This window comes from Epargyreus clarus, unplaced genomic scaffold (genome assembly GCF_041222505.1).
Source record: "Epargyreus clarus isolate Ecla_fem2 unplaced genomic scaffold, WU_Ecla_fem_2.2 ptg000012l, whole genome shotgun sequence".
NCBI classification, from domain to species: domain Eukaryota; kingdom Metazoa; phylum Arthropoda; class Insecta; order Lepidoptera; family Hesperiidae; genus Epargyreus; species Epargyreus clarus.
The window spans coordinates 8,066,622-8,088,685 of record NW_027332220.1 but is presented as its reverse complement, the minus strand read 5'-3'; the positions used below and the strand labels follow the sequence as shown (position 1 = coordinate 8,088,685).

General features: G+C 35.0%; 1 protein-coding gene across 3 annotated transcripts; it reads right to left on the bottom strand.

Moving 5' to 3' along the window:
* Positions 1-749: 749 nt before the first annotated feature.
* On the bottom strand, positions 750-21,383 carry LOC140746297 (vanin-like protein 2). Of its 3 annotated transcripts, none has more exons than XM_073078398.1 (10): positions 18,083-18,304; positions 15,616-15,732; positions 14,333-14,458; positions 13,450-13,619; positions 12,849-13,063; positions 12,193-12,279; positions 11,728-11,831; positions 10,865-11,056; positions 2,115-2,239; positions 750-1,598 (listed from the first exon to the last, which is right to left on the bottom strand). In XM_073078398.1, exons 1-10 carry the CDS (start codon positions 18,137-18,139, stop codon positions 1,226-1,228), a joined length of 1,566 nt encoding a protein of 521 aa, XP_072934499.1. In that variant the 5' UTR covers positions 18,140-18,304; the 3' UTR covers positions 750-1,225. The 3 variants fall into 3 exon arrangements, with proteins under 3 accessions (XP_072934499.1, XP_072934498.1, XP_072934497.1); XM_073078397.1 differs by lacking the exons at positions 750-1,598; positions 2,115-2,239; positions 18,083-18,304 and adding exons at positions 3,872-5,775; positions 6,359-6,480; positions 21,251-21,383; XM_073078396.1 differs by lacking the exons at positions 750-1,598; positions 2,115-2,239 and adding exons at positions 3,872-5,775; positions 6,359-6,480 and having other exon boundaries at positions 18,083-18,303.
* Positions 21,384-22,064: the final 681 nt, after the last annotated feature.

Below are 22,064 nucleotides of genomic sequence, written 5' to 3'. Positions count from 1 at the left end.
GGAACAGTAAGTAATGTAATGTAACAGTCTACAATTAATGTAGAAAGTCGAAGCCCCAACACAGTAGTAGGCACCTAGTTCTCAATACAAAATACCTTGTTAGAGATCGCATAGTATAAACAGTCTCATTAAGATAAACATAAAATTTGCTTATAACATGGTGATCTTGCGTCGGTATCCGTGTGAATAGTCGCGTGTGGAACCTTATCATTATTTATTCATTCGTCAAGTCATGGAGCGGAAAATTATCGCTTAGTTCCTAATAGGTATAATTTTATTCAATACTCGTCTCGCATACTAAGTTAATAATTAAAATAATTGTGTCGCATTGAGAAATAAATGCAAACACGTGCAAATGTTTATTTATATTCATACTTAGATATTTTTTTTTTTTATAAAATTGGAGTAGCGAATGAGCTTGCTTCCATCTGATGGTAAATGGACAGTGCTGTAGAACATGTGTAAGTGTACCGGAGAGGTACCACCATATATCATTGTAGCGTGAAGCAGTTCAATTGATTGTTCAGCTTTATTTCGTTCAATTTAAGGTAAACATAGGTTTTCCTTAGTCATACTGAACAACATTTGCGATTCAGCCACTTAAAAATAAAAACTAAATAATGACCAAATCATCCATTAATCACCTATGATCCCATGCACCTGGTAGGTACATGCCAATTCTAATACTTAATTACTATTAAAAAAAGAAACATTAGATATTTTCAAATATGTTTATTAAATTTACTTATTAAATAAATAACATCAACAGCGAATAAAAATACTAGACAAACTTATAAAAACTCCTAACTCTTGAAGTTGATAAAATATTAACACATAGGTAAATTATTATTATAATAAATTAATTCTACTAGGATATTAACAAAGTGTCTGTGTGGGATTTCAACATTAATTGTTTTACAAGCCGTTATTTTAACTTACAAAAGTAACAAAACAGAACAACCCTTTTTCATTTTCTCTGTATACGCTAAAGATACACGTTAAAAACAGACAATTTTCCTGTCACAGATGGTTATGCTGGCACATACATGCATGCGGAATGTATGAGTACACATGAGTTAACTCCACAGATCTGCGTGTTAATTAACTCACTGCTATTTCTGCGTGATAGGATACAAGTGGCACGCGTACGAGTAAGACATGCGGGCGTAAACACGCGTGACAGGAAAGCGTGTTACAAATCCTAATGCGTATGTAATTCAAACAATTATAAGTTAAAAACTAAAATAGTTGTTGCTATTAGCAGGCTACTACTGAACAAAACCATATGCGCAGAGCCCGGAAGAGGCGGTGTAGCATCCTCCCCATCCCTATCAAACACTCTTCCCCAAACGGCAAAACTGTACAACTCTGGTGTATTACTTTTCAAAACTGCAGATATATTCGTAACGTTACCCTGTGTGCTAACTTCATAGGTATAATCTTTAGACTCCAAAGGCATTATCGATGTGGTCAAAGCAACCGGGAAATAGGAGGAATCGTGGGCGTCTAAATCAGGGACGATCTGAGGTGTGGGTACTGTTGCTACGATAGACAACTCTTCGAATACACCAGTTGTGTCATTTTCGAATTTTGGGAACCTGTAATGGATTAAAAATATAAGATAAAAATGATTGTTGTATATTTTTTACAACAAAGCCTAATTTGGCTTTATAACTAAACCTAGGATATACCACAAACGACAATTTATTTTAATTATAACAAAATTAAATACTTCTGATTTTATTATGTTTAAATTGTCTAAAATTTGCCGTTGATAAATACTTTGTTACAAAAAGGCCACGAGACTTACTGAGAGAGCATTCCAACTCTTTGTCCAAGCGTCCTCGAGGATAGCAACGCATCCGTCTGACTTTAGGCTGGACTTCAATCCTATCTGGGATTGATTACAGATGTCGAAAACGGCAGTAACGACTTATCAACAGGTGAACTGCTTTCGTACATACATTACACAACAACATTGTCTGACAACTCATTTCGTAGAGTAAAATAAATATTTTTTGTTTTTTTCTTTTTTTTTTGACATACAGTGCAAAGCTAGCCAATGTTTTAGTTCTAGTAACTGATTTTTCTCCTATTCATAGTTACATACATACCTAGTACCACACGACTTAAGAGTGCCGTCTGTGCACGAGAGGACCGAGCATACCCTGGCGCCACCGGTGGCAAAGCCGTCGAAGGTTCGAACGCCACTGAACGCCAAAGCTCTGTATTGGTAATTCTGAAAATGTAAATACAAAGCATTTTTAAATTTTACCTAAAATGTCATCCTTGTTTTTATTTTTACCACGATCTTTTTAAATTGATGTATGTGGGTTACATACGTAATCTTAGAACTCGAAATTGATCCACTGAATGGTTAGATGACCCCAATATTTTAAACAATCATCAAGAACCGATAGCATACACGATTTTAATAATTTTGTTCTATTTTCATCATCTGTATCATAACGATTAACGATTTTCCTTTTGCAATTTTAACGTGTTTCTTTTTATTTTTAAAACCATATAACTTTTAAAACTATATATTACTTTTGCAATTTTAACGTGTTTCTTTTTATTTTTAAAACCATATATAACTTTTAAAATTATATATTACTTTTGCAATTTTAACACGTTCACTGCGGATCACCCACAATCGGCCCGACGGGGTGCCAAACCAATATGCGCACAGGAAAAATAGGTCCTTCTCGCTAGTGCGAAACCTGTTTCTTGGGTATTTTTACGAATATGACAAAGACAAATATAGTTTTCGATTTGTGACCAACAATGTAGAAATATAGCAATCAAATAATTCGGCAGGCCTTTTTCGACCTCCGCCGCATAGAACGTAAAAAAAGTTATCTCAGTGCGGGGGCAGGCCTGTTTTGGTGGATGACCGCTCGCGACCTGTTGCCGCACTGTGCAGATGCGTACGCGTTGAGCCGCCAGTAGTGTTGTGCTAGCTTCGGGAGGAGGACGCGCTCGCGCTACTCGGTTTCCTGCAAGCTTCGTTACAATGGCGCATCGTAAAAACAAAATAGTACTAGAAAATGATAGTGATAACGAAGAAGAATACGGTGGTTCATATTTCGAAATCCCTAAGAAAAATCTTTGTAATTATATAAAATTTTGGTCTACCTTTATAATTACTACTTTTGACTTATGTGTAACACATTAAAAAGGCTCGGCTTGTGTTTATTAAAATTTAATAAAATTAATGACTCGATATTTTCTTTTCTTTTACTATCCCATCACTACAAAAAATACACTCTAGTGCGGTATCGGGCCTTATCGACCAGACATTTTCGATTGCTAATTTCTCATTTTCTATTTGGAGGAGCCAGGGGCGGGACTAATGTATGGACAAGTGATTCCTGAGGATTTTAAAAGTATAAAAATTTGTAATATAAAAGGCGCCTTGACTATGATAATAGGCCTTCAATACCACCCAGAGGTGCCGGGTCGAAAAGGCCTGCCACGCACAATAAGAAAGTCAAGTGGATGCAGTTTTTGACTGCCGTCGCACTAGCTGAAAGTTACTGTTTTTTTTTACGCAGCCAACGTGTTAACGTGTTTCTTTTTATTTTTAAAACTATATATTGCTTTAGGTGTAAGGTTTTTTTTCTCCCATCAAAAGCCATGAAATTATTAGGGATGTTGAAAGAAACATGACCATTTAAATTATTAAATTTGTTACGTCGTTCACTAAAAACTCAACGTATAATAAAATAAGTAGAATTTTCAATTATTAATCAGGTACCATTATTGTTATAATTGAATAAAATATTCAAAACAATACGTACGCTGTTATTAATTATATTTAACACATAGATACTTTATTTGAGGCGACGGGTACGTGAAAAATAAAATAAAAAACGTTTCTCTTTTATTGTACTAACTTTATGGTACATATAAAATGCTTTACTTACATGTTTTCTATAAAAATAAAATGGATCTTAATTCGATTAAAATAATTCGTTACACTAGACTTCTTCATAATTTATAACAAGAATGACTTACAGACTTAAATTAAGCCATAAGAGTGGATTTTATTATCATTAGCGCCCGTTATTTATAATCAATCCATACAATGTTGGCGTACCAATGATTAAAATTTGTCAATTTCTGATAAGCAAAAATTGTAACATTTTTATTAGGCAGAAATTGTTAAATGTCGATAATTGCAAGGCAAATTATTGGGTAGATTGATTAAAAATAACAGGCATAAGTCGAACGGATAAACTGATCGTTATTTTAACGTAAATAGCTAGACCCAGCAGTGGGAGATCGGTAACTGTCAAGGGGCCTACCACCATCTTTTAAAAACCATCATGCTTCAGGAAAGTTTTATTTTAATATTGCATCAACATCTGAATTATTATATTTTGCTTAAAAAAATAAATTCCCTGTAAAAAAGAATGAATAATTTCGACCGACATCATACAAAACTGCTTATTGTAATATTATAAAAACAACCTTACTTTAATGAGGTAGTGGTACGAAATTTCAATGTATGATTAAAATAATATTGTTTTGAGAGATGGTAGTAGGCCCTCAGGTCGATTTAATCTAAATTGGCACTAAGAGACACGATTTTATGTTATGTACTGTGATGGATCATCAACCAGGGCATAAAGAAAAAAAAACAGCGAAGTGAAAAACAGTCAAATCTTCTCAGTGATTCTTCTGTTCTAAATCGTCTACACAAATATTTCTTACCTATATTTTACATTCATATTAATTTGGAATAACTTTATACAATGTCTAAACAATATTAGAACTTGAATGAAGACATAACATTAACAAAATAATTTGTTATTCATGAAGTCTCACTTGAAAGTATGGAATATAATAGTGGATATGGAATTAAACAATGTTTTAAGGATCTATTCTTCTTTGGTTTTAAGGTATTTACTGATCGCAGATCACATTTTTTATTCATCCTATATATATATGAGAGTACCTAGTATTAATTTCTCTCCTAACTTATTGTTAGGAGAGAAATTAATACTACTCCTGCTGCTACTCCTGAGGACTGAGCTGGAACGCCTCGGAAAAGTATGTCTCCCTTACCACATCCTTCAAACCAGAACATAGCAGCGCTTAACACTACTGTTAATAGGCAGAAATAAGTTTATAAAATATTCAAAATATACATACTGGACACGCATATTATCAGCATTACAGACGTAACCAGCCACTATGCATTTTATAACAATATTAAATTTTACCTTGCTAGATCTTTGAAATAAAATTTACCTCCTTCGAAATTAAGTGAATTGAAATGAAATGCGTGATTACGAACAAATAAAAGTCCTTTTTATATCAATTTCTATTTGGCATCCCCTCCTTATCCTGCGCCGTAAAGAATGTATGAGTCAGCCTTAAAACTAAACACCGTAAATAATGTTTTCTATTCTGATAGAATTTTCTACATCTTCCTGTGTGACATTTTTGAGTAAGTTAACATCTCTATTGTACAGTCGGCCCCAAATGCCGAACGAAACTAGTTGATTTTGTGGTACATTCAGCTTGAAAAGAACAGTTCCCTTTTCATTAACACAAGAATCAGTTATGCTATTTTCTAAGTCTGTAATTTGGGTGTTGTCGATAAATGTGACGTTTTTCGGGTCGAAAGGAAACTTGTTGTTTCGTAAAGTGCTAGGGAAGTATACAACATCGTCGCATTGTAGGGAGCTGTTGTAGTGATGGCGGTATGTAGTCATTAATATTTCGAGTTCTTCAAATTCTGTGTTCTGTTCGTCTTTGGAGAATCTGAAAAAAAGAAAAGATTTTATTAATGTTGTGGTAGAAGAAAATGAATACTTTTTATATGACTGAAGAAGTATATAAGAAACGGGTCTTATAGTTATAGACACGTAAGCTTAGTGTCTTGAATAAAATCTTATGTCTTTAAAGAACTTATAAAAGCATTGACGTAGTGTTGTGCCGCTCATTCTAAGAATAAGTTTGAGGAAATACTGCCCTGACACCTTAAGGCTTTAACTATGGGCATAGATACAACTGTTGTAAGGAAGGTCCAAATGCAGTAGGTAGTCGAAGACATCGAGTCGACGTCAAAAAGTATCGGCTAGTGTCTAAAATTTGTCGGCAAAATAAAAAAGCCCTGAGTAATTTCTCCTTTCTCGTATAAGTATTTATGTACTCTTAATATGTTAGCTGTCTTCATTTCTAATTGAAATTCCATGCTATTCTTTTTTGGCCTGTGTTATCTATAAGTTTTGTTGCATGTAATTTTGTTAATGAAGCAATAAATAAATAAATAAGCTACGGGGATGAAACGTAAACCACTCCTTATATTATACGCAGATTGGTTTAACCTATGATGATGTTTTACCTGTAAGGACAAATTTTAACGTCATCGTTCTTGCAAGCCACTACTCCGCACGCAGCGACGCCTATCTCACGTAACACGTAAGTATTACTCCCATCCTGTACAAACGCCCTGTAGAACGGTACCTGAAATTATAAGGTTATAATATTATTTATTCTGCCTACCATATAATACATTTCATAACGAGAAGGACATCGAATAAAGCAAAAGCTTGAAAATACAGAAACATTTATAACAATAACAAATAATATTTCTAATGGGATAAATTATGCACCTAATAAAACTAATAAATTTACATTTAGTAACTTCTTGAATCTGAGGATACAATATAACATTATTTTGTTTCTTATTCTGATGATAAATTATATATATTCGTTTTACTTCTTTGATGCTAATTTTGTTAAATTCATTAATAGATAACCCCGATAATAGAAAATGGTTATCAATTTCACTTAAATTATTACTAATATTATAAATCCGAAAGTAACTCTGTCTGTCTGGTTGTCTCTTCTTCACGCCTCAACCACTGAACCGATTTTTTGTACAAAGATAGTCTGAGACCCGAGAAAGGACATAGGATAGTTTTTACCCCGGAAATCCCAGGGATGGCGATCTATGATCGATTTATCGAAGAATCGATCTTTTGGACCAGAAATTTATTTTAATCGATATTAGTAAGAATTGAATTATAAACTATGTATTTGATCAAGTGATGGTCCATGAGCCCACGAAGGTTTCAGAGTTGGCACTACCAATTTTGGCCAGATGGCGCCATTGCCATTCGAATGAAGGTACGAATCTTCAGTTTTATGTATGTTAGTATATCAAATTATTTTCTTTTAAACGCGGGCGAAGGCGGGGACAAAAACTAGTCTCAATATAATTTAAATGGCAGTGTACCATGCGTCATCCATAATCTTAATCTATAGAGGCCACACTATTTTAGTGGACTGTATCATTATATAGCAGTCATTAGCTGTAGTCTAATACATAATTTTGCTGCCAAATAGTTCTGTTAATATGCCGCTTAAATTACAAAATAGAAGCCTTTTTTAACGAAGGCCTCTTTTACAAAGAGACATATGTTAGAAGCGACAAACATTGTAATAGCTACATGCACATTGATTAAAATACTTCATAACTTACCTTAGGTACATAAGTAAATAAATGATATTACATAGCATGCATCATGGTTTATAGGTATATGTAAGTCACAGGATTCGTGCAAAAAGGCTCATTATCATAAATGCCACAGCAAAGCGTAGTGCAATTTTTTAACCCAATTATATTTAGACAGAAAACTACATTTTAATGTATCCTGTATCCTTACCATGAGTTTTTCCTAGTTCTGACACAATCCGCTAGGGGCGCTGATTGGGAATTGTATGGGCAAATACGTAAACAAATACCAAAACAGTCATATTTGTCAAAACGTAAAAACTCATAATAAGGGTACTGGTTACACATTTTTTGGTTTCATTCTTAAAAAATCAAGAAGCACGGAGTGCATTACCAAGCTCCGGTAACAGACGAAGTACCTACTATATACTACATCTGTTCATATAAAAAGTTGTTTATGATTATTTATAATGTAATAAATATTTTTTCTAAAATACACGGTTATTTACGTTAACCATGTGTAATTGTGTTTATTTTGTTTTGCAGTGATGTGTGTTAGGTATTATTAATATAGATGTTTTATTTACCTCATTCGTTTGAACAAACAAGTACGAACAAATAACGAATAAAACAAACGAATACTGAAGTAGACACGATAGCTACAGTATCTATAGTCTGATTCATAATTAGGTGTCCAAAATGTAAACAAAGAAATGTCATTGTCAAAATTCGATGACAGGTATTGTAAACCTTAACAAATTAACAAGAAACGAAAACTTTCACAAAATTCAACATAAAACAAAAATTTAATAACTGCACACAATTAAAAAAAACGCGCTATGAAAACTAGAAAAAATTCGAGTTCGATCACGATCACAAAAATGAATAATATCAACTACGAAACTTAAAAATGGCGGCACAAAAAATGTTTTGGATGCCGATTGTGTGACCATTATCACAATTTAATTTTGTCTCATAAATCTTGTTTTTTATTATTATTACTGTATGAAATGAAATTGAGTTAATATAAATATTGAAAAATGTGAATTGATTTTAATTTATTTAGATTATTATTTTATTATCGATGTATTAATTTAATATTGTCAAAAATAAGAAACTGCCATTTGACACATACTTTCTTGACAGGTCAACACCTTTGTTTACATTTTGGACACCTAATTATGAATCGGACTATAAGTAGGCAGACATAAACGTAGGCATAAACGACTACCAGAGACTTATGCATATAGATTTGATTAAGAGATCTAGCTCTATGGAGCGCGCGAAAACACATACTGAGGGTAGGTACTTTTTTATATTAAAGGAGTAGCAGACGAGCATGCAGTCCACCTGATGGTAAGTGGCTACTGCCGCCCATGGACATCTGTAATCAACCCCAGATAGGATTAGATATTCCTACCTGAGGTCGGCCACAGATGCGCCGCTACCCCTGAGGACTAGGCTAGAACGCCTCGGAAAAGTATGTTTCCCTTACCACACCCTTCAAAACGAAACACAGCAGCGCCTAACACTGCTGTTATTAGGCAGAAATAGGTGTGGCGGTGGTGCCGCCGGAGTCGAACCACAAAGGGTTCTACCACCTTCAAAAGTGGTTTCCAGGTAACTGAAAATCTCAATTATATAGGTGTAATTTTTCTAAAAAGTTTAGTCCTTGTGGATGTCACTAGGTATTCCTAGCAACGAGTCTTTCTTTATCATTTTACGGTATCAACAGTTGAAAGGCTATTGACAATAATGATTACGAATAAAATTACAAACAAATTGATAACGTTACAGAGTACAGACTTAGATTGTTTGTCCACTGCACCGTCACCGAGCCGATACCGAGAACGAGATTTTATAAGGCCGATTTTAATTATGTCGTGACGGCGAAAGTTTGTCCACTACGACCGATATCGGCGGTTTATTTTGTTCCAGCTGTCACTCGTGTGACGGCCGTATACGTGACAAGTCCCAATGTGTTTTACATTGCCGGCACATTGGCCCGTCAAAAACTCGGTGCCAATCTAGCGGTCATGCCGATCTACTCGGAATATCGGCAGCCAGGATGACGGTGCTCGGGTGACGGACGTTCGGTGGAATGGCTGCTATAGTAAATGTATGTAGGTACGCTACTTCGGCGCAGTCATTAATTATCGGTATCGGCTCGGTATCGGTGGTTGGTGGACAAACAGCGTTAGATTTATCTCTTAATATGAGAGATATATTTGCAGTGTCCTTGTTTACTATCAAGATTTATATTTATCAGTATCTATAAACTTTCTGAAATATATAGATAATCATAATTTATTGCATAATCCTAAATATCACATCATAGTGTATTTATAATTTCAACAAGGGTTCTACTCGAAATTGGTCTACCTAACGAACCTAAGATGGTCGCCACATAATTATTAAATAAGTGAACCATAAACTTCCGTTAACAATAAACTTTAAAACTAAGTAAATATGTTTTTTCCGTTTACACCTTGTCAGATCTTTTTAATGCACTTGCGATTCTCTTAAAATTATATCTTACGAGCATTTGCCCGCGGCTTCGCTCGCGTTACGAAGTAATATTATTAACCAAGAAGATTTATACAAACTTTTATCCCCTATTTTATCACCTTTCTTAGCGGATGCCTAAGTCATAACATCTACCTGCATGCCAAATTTCAGCCCGATCCGTCCAGTGGTTTGGGCTGTGCGTTGATAGATCACTATGTCAGTCAGTCACCTTTGAGTTATATATATTTAGAAGATGATGCAAGATCCGATATTTTGCATAGATATGTATACATTTGCAGATACGTACACATTTGCTTACAGATTTTGCATAAAGTTAAAACTTGTGGCCTATGTGTATAGGTATTACACGGAACGTTTTAGCGTGTTTTAAACCCTATCATAACTCCTGAATGTTCCAAAAGTGGAGCATAGAACGACTCTTTAGATGACGCAAGACCATGAGAAACCCAGTTTTAAAATGTGATGTGATCTAAAATTCTTTACCTTATGTTAGTAAATCAATATGACATACAGACAAATCTTTAAACGTGCATACTTATTAAACTATTTTTTTTTTATTTCATAAGACACCCGTGTACACTGTACATTGATAAAAAACACCTTTAATCTTGCGAGCATGCAGCCAACCTCAAGTAATTGGCTACAGCCGCCTTTTGCAACCAATCCCAGAAAGATTACATTCCTGCCCGAGATTGGCAACAGCGATGCTACCCTCAAGGACCTAGATGGAACGCCTCGGGTAAGGATGTCTTCCTTAACAAACCATTTAAATCAGAACACTGTTGTTTTTGGCAGAAATAGGTGTGGTGGTGCTTACGGAGTCAAACTGAAGAAACCTTCAACGTAAATCACATATCTTACCGTTTCACCGCTCCTCTGATTAAGGTTGATCCTAAACTTGCAGGACACTTCCTTGTCAACTAGCGTGAACTCCTGGAGCCCTTGTACCAAGGGCTTGCTGATGTGGGACGGCAGTGAAGGGTCCTGCTTGAGGACCAGGCCGTCGTGGTCGCTGGGGTTGTCGTAGATTGGCCCTGGGTAGGGCTCAGTCACCTTAAATGGTAAGAAGAAAACTTTAAATAAATGCTGTATAAGTATAAACTTGGATTATGGATATTTTGAATTACACTACATACATTAGTAAAGATATTTTGAGTTGATTATCAGACATCAAAATATTTTTTATAGGCTTTTAATATGTCTGTCAAATTTCATGAAAATTGGTCGATTAGATGGCCAGTTAAAACGAACAAATATATATAAAAAAATGTCGTTCATAATTTAATAGATTTTAATAATTTACTTTGCGAAGTTCACATTACCTAAGTTTACTATACCTTAACTTTTATACCTTTTAAAAACATGAAAGATTCTTATTGAAGTATTCTACTGTTATTTTAATCTTTTGTAATTCTATAATTTACAACTTGAACTATTTTATCAAATTGATCGTAGCATGAGCATGCAGTCCACCTGATGGTAAGTGGCTTCTGCTGCCCATGTAATCCCCAGACAAAATAAGAGACGTACCTTAGGTTAGTCACAGAGGCGTTGCCATCCTTGAGGACTAAGTTAGAACGCCTCAAATAAGTGCATGCCTTATCAACTGAGGACTAAATTATAACGCCTCAAAAAGGTGTATGCCTATCTGTAGCCTTTTTAAATTGGAACATAGCAAAGCTGAACTCGCTTTGTCTAAATTAGGTTTTAAAAATGCAGCTCACCTTCCCAGGTACTTTGGGAACCTTGGCCACCATAAGTCGTGTAGTAGGGACACCTGGCATAGTACCCACTAGAGTACCAGCTTTTCCGGAGTATATTCCTGAACCTAGAATATAAAAAGCAAAAAATGTGTTTATGTTCGGTTTTAAAATAATTTATTTTTATGTTTAAATATAAATATAAAAAATATATATATTAAATATAAATAAAAAAAATATAAAAATATATAGAAATTATAATCTGTTTCAATCAAGAAAGTAATTTAAAATAGGAATTCTTGTATACGAAAATTAAAAAAATGTTAAGTACTCTCAGTTTCGGTTCTATCATAACATTAACTAACGAGTATTATTAAAATACGTTTTTTCTTTTTTCTTTACACTCTGTCTTTTAATCTCCTTCTTCTTAATCTTTCTTTCTATCTTAAAGCTATTATATCTTTTTGAATTTGTCTTTTAGGTAGTTACCTGCACTTCCAACTCTAACGTTATTGGCACCCGCTGCGAGGAAATTCACATTCATAGCGTAGGCGTAGCCCTGGTGGATTTGAACAGCTGTAAAAAAATAAAAAATATTATTAAATGAAATAGGTACTTTTTCTATAATAACTACAATTTTACCTTATTATATAGAAGGTATACGTTCCGCTTTGAGCAGGACGTCTATCTGGTCCCAATCAAGGGTTATAACATCGCATCCGCTCATAAGAATCTCAATATAATTCGCTTCATTGAGCAAGAAAAGTGATAACTTGGTGAGTTGAAACTCGTCTTTTCAATCCCCGCCATTGTTCGAATCCTAGGCTCCTTTCCTACCCCCTAACCCTAGGCTAATCTCTGATATTTAAAGTTATTTGCGTATTAAAAATTAATTATCACTTCCTTAAATGATGAAAACATCGCGAGGAAACATACACACGTTCTTAAAAAGACTTCATAAAAAATGAAGACTTATTTCTCTGTTTGGCCAAAGTTTAACAAAGTTTTTGTCAAAGCTTGAAGTGCACATTGGTAGACTTCACTCTGAAAGCGACCTAAAAGGGCCTAACCTCACACTGAATAGATACATGCAATGCATATACAGCAATGGGGCAATAATAAGTTGACGAAACATTCATATTCACCTGTCAAGTACGGCATCTCGGAGAACCACATGGTGGTGAATATAACATCAGTGAGCTTATGTTTCTCCACCACCTGGACCGCTGGCACCTGGAACATGAGGTCGAAGCAGATGTAGTGGCCGAAGGTCACGCCGAAGTCGGTGCTGAAGATACCGAGGTCCGGTTTGAAAGCTGGCGTGCGGGAGAATTCTCCGAACAAATTTATTTTTCGGTACCTGAAAATTATAAAATATGTAAATTTTAGACAAAAATTGTACAAAAATGTTTATTTTATATTCTGTGGCTACACAGTCATAGTATTGTCTCAGCCATTTGTCTTAAGATAAATACTTGGTCACCTCTAAGATGCAATATAGAGCTTTCAAATATTCACTCTCCTAAACTTAAGATAGGTACTTTAGTGAACATATGTATAATTCCAAGCACTTCTGCACACATGCGCGCCCACACACACAGACACACGCATACTCGACATACAAACACGAGTTGTAGATATAATCCATAAACTACTCATAAACTAAGATTTGATTTGTTTTAATAACACGTTGACGTGACAAATACAAAAAATATGAAAAACTTTATTTGTAATATAACTATTTACCTATCAATGACAGCGCCATTCCTATCGAAGACCACATTAGTATTGAACAAATAGACCTTCTTCTCTGGACAATATTCACCGGGGGCATCGTTACAATCCACTATCTCCTGTATGTTGATCACCACGTAGATCTGATACTGTTTCGCCGTTTGGGAGAATGTCACCAGCATCTACGACATCAAAAAGAGAAGAGATATAATTACTTGGCATAAAAATTAATGCACATAAACAGCTATATAGTCCGCGTAAAACTGATAATCTGCTCTGAATATAGAAATGAATCGAGTCACCATAGCAAATTATATGATTACTCCTACTCGCAACAACTTCAGAGCGACTAGCAGTGAACTGTAGTTAAAAAGACAATAATTTTGAACACAAACGATCTGACTGCTTAAAAACAGCTTTTGCCTCCCATGATTTAGACGAATCCAACGATATTGAAATGTTAAAATCCGTTAAGCCGTTTGGGCTGCAGACCATGCCAAAGTATGAGACATACTTAGATACTCGAAAAATACTACCTGCAATCGGTTAAAAAGGTTCGGCTGGTCTCTGGTTGGCCTCTGAATCTTTTTCTTATCCTATGCTAAGGGGAGAAAAAGGGCATCTGAAATATATAGCCTCTGAAATTTGTTGGCGAAATATTTTTTTTTCCTATTCTGAATAGAGATCAATGCTCAACTATGCCCAAGCAATCTATACATTTTAAAGTTTACGAATTTTCCATAGATATATAATATTTTTTATAAAAACTAAATTCGATTATCATTTCATATCTAGGTAAAGTCATAGTACCTACTGAGAAAATATTTTCCACTGAAAGTTTTTCGTCGTAAACTACACTAAGCGTTTTGGTAATTTGTTGATTTATAGAACTTACCTCATCATAAAGATCCGGTCGGTCAGCAGGCACTGGATACTCCTTCAGGATACCAAATATCGGCACACTGATGCTCCGGTTTCCACGCGTCAGGGTCATCTCAGGAAACACCATTATGTCAGCATTCTGTAAAAAAACACATATTAAAATTGAGATATGTTTAATGTCGATGATTGTGATCGATCCGTGTGATTCGATGGAAGCACCACTGGCACACCTGAAAAGTGGTAGAACCCTTTGTGGTTTAACTCCGGCAGCGCCACCGCCACACCTATTTCTGCCTATTGACAGTAGTGTTAAGCGCTGCTGTGTTCTGGTTGTAAGGGAGAAATATTTTTCCCGGGCATTCCAGCTTAGTCCTCAGGGGTAGCGGCGTATTAGTAACCGACCTCAGGAAGGAAACTAATCTTTACTGTGGTTGATTACCACTTACCATCAGGTGGACTGCATGCTCGTCTACTATTCTTTTTTTTTACTTTATTTTTTTTTCTCGTGGGGAAACCCTTCATGGGTTCCTCTCAGCCGCGGGGGTGGCGGAGAGGATATGCCGGTATCCTACCGGCTAAAACACGGTGTTCCTCTGTACGCCCTTTGTCGGGACCACGGGTACGCTAGTAGCACTCGTCCGCAGTCCCGACGGCGTCTGCCCGCGTCCAGGCCAATCTCGGTTTGGGATGGACCTGGAGCTACTCCATCTACTCGTCAGTGAGGTGCGCGCGGGAATACCGCGCGCAGCACCTCGAGGCTTGATCGTCTACTACTCCTCTATTATATTAAAAAAAAGAAATAAAAAAAAACAAATGGATTTCTGCCGAATAATTGCAGTTTAGCGCTGCTGTATTCCCATTTAGTATTGAAGAGCGTGGTGAGGAAGACATGCTTATCCAAGGCGTTCGAGAACTTTCCTTAGTATGTCTAAGGAAACTTCTATGATTACAGATATCTAAAATAAATAAAATAAAATATCCATGGCCGCCGCATGCTATTTTATATTTCTTCTCACAATGTTTTTTTTTTTGCATTTTTAAGTAATTGAGTTTTATTAGAATTATTGTAAGTATAGTAACTAGTTGATTATATTAAACCTTTTCTTTTAGTCCTCAAATAATCCTGTCATTTTTATTTTGGACCTTTGTAAAACCCAAAGTGTTATGTGAAAAGTAAATAATAAATTCTTAAAGTACTAAGTAACATTGTAATGAAGGTATCAAAAGGACTTTAGCAGAAGTAATTTTTTACAGAATTTACTACAGAAACGAATGATGTGCTAAAGATAAACCCACCTGTTCACTGGCTTCTTTTATAAGTCTCACATAGTTCTGTACATTCACACTTATATCCGACTGGACTTGGTATTCCACCACGGCTGCGATGTAATGGTCATCTTGAGGAGTTGATTTCTGTAACAAGTTACATTTACGGTGAAACTCACAACTGATCACAGGGTTCCAAATTCGATTCCGGCGAGGTAAACATTGTGGTAAATAAGTATCGGTTCTGTCTGAGTGTTACGTGTGTTGTGTGATGATACGCGTGGCGGTGCGGTCACCATACCGGTCTGACGCGCAGAAAGTCCCGGGTTCTATCCCCGGTCAGACAGACAGATTTCTGTTTCTGGTCTGGGTATTTATGTATTTGTCTATGTGTGTGTCCATGACATTAAAGTCGGGTATATTTTTGTAAAAAAAAGTATATAATATGCAGTAGGTATGCCTTTAACTAATTTAAAATGTTTTTAAAAAATTAAATTTATTGTTAATTTACTTAAATTTACTTGATAATATTTCCGTTCCCTCGCATATTGATATACAGTAATACCTCGGACTTACACGATTGGTGGGACCGAGTCATAACCGCGTAAGTCGAATTCGCGTAAGTCGGGGTGGCGTAAGTCGGGGTATTACTGTATCTATGTAGGTAGGTTTTTTGTCCATATGATAATTAGAATGATATAATATATCAACAGAATATGGTTCACCACATTATTGTGATAATCCAAAGATACCTACCTATTTATTATTAATTATAGGTATTTTTATGCATATTCTTGATTTAGTTGACGTTTTCATTTTATCATCAACACAATAATCACTAAATAATAAAAATAAGTAAAATTATTGACGACTTTAATCTTTTGCAACCATACGACAATAAAACATGATAAGAATTAAATTTTATCACAATGATGACGAGAAATCTCGGATGATACAAACACGTGTTTGAAACAATGACATTCAATTATATATACGAGTAGAAGCATATGAGGAGGAAAAATGTTATCAACAAGTTATTATCAATTGGTAGTAAGTATGAAATATGTTATATGAACAGTCAATGAATCCGAGATTTTGTGTGAAGTAGAATGAAAAATCTGTATGAAAATCTTGACGAAGTCTACCATGGCCCTGAATCGAAGACCTTTAAGAAGACCCAACCAAAGATCGGATTCCAATTCTCTCGATCGAGGGGTCTGAGGTTCAAATCCTAGGCACGCGCCTTTGACGTTTTAAAGTTATATGCGTATTAAATTATAATTATCACTTGGTTTAACGGTAAAGGAAAACATCGTGAGGTAATCTGCATACCTGAGAGATGAATAAAAAAATCTCAAAGCACATACCTTTGAGATAGGTATGTGAAGTCTAACAATACGAACTTAGTCAACGCGGTGAACTATGGCCTAATCCTTCTCATTTTGAAAGGTGAACGGAGTCCAGCAGTGGGAATAATGGGCTGACCACAAAAAAGTGTGTCATATAACATGTAACATATAACATATAGCATATAACATATAACATATTACATATAGCATATAACATATTACATATAACATATAGCATATAACATGTAACATATAACCACATGTCAATGTGGTTGTATAAAAGCTAATCTCCGTAACCATATATCCGATTTCAATGTATTATTAGTGCGTATAGTAGGTTCTAATTTGAAAGGTTTTAAAGAACCGGTTTCGTCAAAATCTATTTGAATTTTTGTTGTTCTTACACTGATTGTTACGTCTACCTGGACCTATTAGAAAATAAAAAAAAAATGTAATTTCTTAACCGCCATTTTTAAACGCATGTACTGTCTTTAAAACTTATGTATCTTTAAGCAGTATAAACGTAATTATAAAATAACTCAACATTATTGCATTATAATAAAATGAAAAGTTGCTGGCGACCCCCATGGCGAAACGATCAATATATTGACGTAACATAAAGGGTTCTTTGTTCGATACCCGTGTCAGGCAAAACACCTTAATCTGGTTCTAGACACATTTAGGTCCCTATGTTTGTATCTATATAGAACTCAAAAGAGAGGTACTAACAACTAAGTAACTAACTAAGCGTCTCATTTGCTGAATGACGTCGTATTTCATAGAAGTGACAACTCAGAAATCCGAAACTACAAATCATGTAATCTTATTAGATAAGCTTACTTATATAAGATGCAAGTCTGTGATTAAATGCATTAAGATATTTTTTATAAATAATTCTTAATATCTGAAATTAACAAGGAGACCGTGACCTTCAGATAAAACAATGTAATTCTTACTTATCTGAATAAAAAGTATTTTGTTTTGGTTAAATCATTATACATAATAATGAACTTGGCACGTTGCCAATATTTCCAAAATACGAGCACTACTTCTACTTACGCGGATTATACTAAAAATCAAAAACTTATTATCAAAGCAATCGACCATTAATTAAATAATCGATCCACCGGCTTTAAAATGTCAATTACCTGTTCCGAAAACAATACGAAACAAAGAGAGATCACTAGGGCAGGAAGCCGAAACATTGTAGCACGAACACACGAATTTAGTCTCTATTAACTGCATTAATACTAAAATCTATTGCTAAAATCCGACTGAGATCATAAGATTCAAAATCGCATGTGTTTTACACATTACGTTGAAATAACCCGACCGGTGTAACCGAAGCCTCGCTGGCTACTGAGCTGAGCTGAGTTTGTCTGGTAAATGCTGTGTACTAAAGTAGCCATATTTTCTCATCAGAGGGGACATTGCAAAATACTGTAGAATACCTATTGGTGCGCTCGGGGGACTCCCGTGAGGAAAAAGTTTTAGAAATATTACACTTAGTAAACACGCGAATTACATGTACATTTACGTGTGTAAACATTAAATACTTTAACAGTTCTCATTTTCATGGCTTTAAAAAATAACAAAAATTGCCTGAACGTGTAAACATTAAAATTTATAAATTATCTTAATAAGTTATATAATCAGCCGCGCACGATGCTCAGTAGCTCGAAACTCTTTACTCGCACACACTCGTGTAGAAAAGGAAAGAGTCAGGGAGAGAGGAAGTCGTTCCTTTCAATTACTACCACACAAGGCACGTGAAACAGAAATTTAGTTCCAAAAATATTAGTATATTATATCGTTATCAAAAAGGAAACAGTTTTTTTTATAATATAAGAGTAGCAGACGAGCATGCAGTCCACCTGATGGTAAGTGGCTACTGCCGCCCATGGACATCTGTAAGCAATCCCAGATAGGATTAGATATTCCTACCTGAGGTCGGCCACAAATGCGCCGCTACCCCTGAGGACTAAGCTGGAACGCCTCGGAAAAGTCTGTCTCCCTTACCACACCCTTCAAACCGGAACACAGCAGCGCCTAACACTGCTGTTATTAGGTAGAAATAGGTGTGGCGGTGGTGCCGCCGGAGTCGAACCACAGAGGGTTCTACCACCTTTATGTCTCAAGTACCTATTTACTCTTAATACGTACTTATGTAGCTACTACTATTTATATTATGTAACTAGACGTTCGTTCTATTTTTGTCAATGGAGCAAATCGATTTCAAATGTGATCCAGATCAAGCAGGAATGTAAATGAGTTTAATGTATCAATCTCAATATAGGATAAATATGTTTGAAAGTATTATACGTAAAAAGCTAATTTTGCCGCCCCATAAATGTGACTCCTGCGAGCGCAAGTTGACTTTGAAGATTCTTAGATTTTTCTACAATAATATATGTAACGTTACATAATTGATACGTGAACTTTTGCAAGACATGTCACGCGGGATGGATCGTCCCCACCGCCCTCGGTGCACTACGCCTTACACGGAAAATCGGGTAATTTTCTCTTTGGACAGAAAAATGATAGAATTGTCATTAGCCTGGAAAAGGGATTGTCCCGCACAGAACGTGGCGTACAGACACGTTATGTGTACTGCTATTCGTTGCTATCTGCCGGTCACATTCATCGGCGTGCTCACTGGGAGACTACCTCCAAATTAATATTGCCATATGTGTAACTGGCCCCGTATTTTGAGCGATTTAACCAAAAATACGGTGCCAATATTTTTTCCACATTGTTAGTATTTTTTATAAATTATCAGAAAGTTATCAGGATTAGTAGTATTTCTCAAGTGAGCATTGTGACTACTCGGACTTAGATCTCAAATCAAAATTCGGAAAATAACATTTTAATTACCTACAGTTTATATTATTTACGAGATTGAACACGGCATTTATTAAACATACCGAATATATCATAACTTTGATGTCTCACTCCGTTATCGTTCATGACTTGCAAAAAATATAACTGAGTTAATAATAAATTAAGAACAATAAAATATTTTATTTATGATTTTATCTTTTTTACTCTTGATTGTATATATTGTTAATTAGGAATAATTTGTATATATTTTAGCTTTAATAATTTCTTGTTATTTAGTTATAAATTTATTATCCGAATAAAATATCCTCTATGCATTTGTATACCTGAAAAGGTAGAATATAGCGCACTCTGTGTAACTCTTTAATACCTGTATTCACAAATAAAGATATTTGATAATACAATAATATTATTATGTATAATTTGCACTGTAACATGCGAGGTATAATATGCACTTTGCACGCGACTTCGCACGACCTTATGCGGCACATATCACGGGCACATGTGTGTTGTTGCTATGTGCGTAAGCGGCTTAAACTTTGTTTTGTTTGTATCTGTACCCTTGCCAGGAGTTTTTACGTTTCGACTTATATGACTGTTTTGGTATTTGTTTACGTATGGGCCAATACGATTTCCTAGTTCTGACACAATCCGCTAGGGGCGCTGATTGGAATTTATATGGGCAAATGCGTAAACAAATACCAAAACAGTCATATTTGTCGAAACGTAAAAACTCCTGGTAAGGGTACTGGCCCGAGTCCGTGACATTACAATTTCATTAATATTTTACTTTACAGGGTTAACGTGTTTTTGATTCCGTTGTTGAACAATAATTGATGATCATTAAACTGTTACTTTTCCTATTATGGTACACTTGTCAGAGTAATTTTATCTGTAGAGAAATTATTTATAGTAGGTACATAATTTATAAGCTCACTTTTATGGTACTAAACTTCAAAATAATTTTATATTTATCGAAATTGAAATATTAGTAAAAAAATATAACTAATATTTTTTTATTAATATTATATTTGTTTTTGATACCTACAAGAAAATTGCTGACATTTATTTGTTGCATAGATAAGACGGCGGACCCACATTTGCCGCGGACCGCACTTTAAGAAACACTGACCTATAAGTTGCGCCAAAGTCGCGCAGTCGCGATTAACAATTAAGTTAGGGCCAGTCCCCATTTTAGATTTTTTTTTTATTTATTTAATTGAAATAATTGGTACACATAAGATACATTTAATTATAGTTTACCAAACTGTACATACAGTTTGTTTGCAAAGTATATGCTCAGTTTGTATACACATGTTTTGTACCCCCTTATATTATAAATATAAATACTATACCAAAACAAAAAAACAAAACAAAAAAATAGAAGAAAACAAAATTTGTCAAGACCACTTTAATATCCATCACTACTTACATAAATGCAAAAAAATATTATGTGTACTAAAATATAATACTCTAACCTGCAGTGATAATTGTAGGAGACAGGCGAATACGAATATGAATATCCTCATTATGCACGTATCACTAAATTGAGTAAACAATATTATATTATATCACGATGTTCCATATGTTTACGAGCACCTACTGACAAATACGATAACAGTTCAACTTATATATCATCTGTCCCTACTTTTGTGCGAATAGATATCGTACGAGTCCACTTCACATGCAAATCTCGATAATTTGTCGTTGACGTCCAAACACAGAGAAGCAAAGTGAGATAACAATATTTTCATATAACGTGTTTTGTTAAAAATAAGTGACTAACAAATATTTCTTATTAAGATTTTTTTCAAAAACGGACATCGTCTCAGATGGGATCTTTAACGTGAAATAGATACCCATTACATTTATTTTTAGACATACAAATGTTAAACAAATGCAATCGGCTAAGTTAGACTTCTAAGGACTGCAGGACGCTAATCAACATACAATGCTAAACATTATGAAAGTATGCCACTACCACCGAATTCAGACACTACAACGTCGGTCGCAAGTTTGTGATCACGGAAGTCTACCTTAATGGTCACTGAACTTCTGTAATTAATCCTAAATGGATCCTCAGAAAAGGCAACGCAGGATGGGCTACCGGTAGAACTCTTATTCTTTGAAGTATGAAGTTACAGATGTCTTTGGGCTACAGTGATCTGATGACACTCTCATTTGCTACTTTATTTCTAATAAACAAATATCGGTTGTAAGATGACGTGTTATTGAACAATGGAAACGTTGTCAATACCAGGAAAATATATGCGGTGGGATAAGGGGAGATCC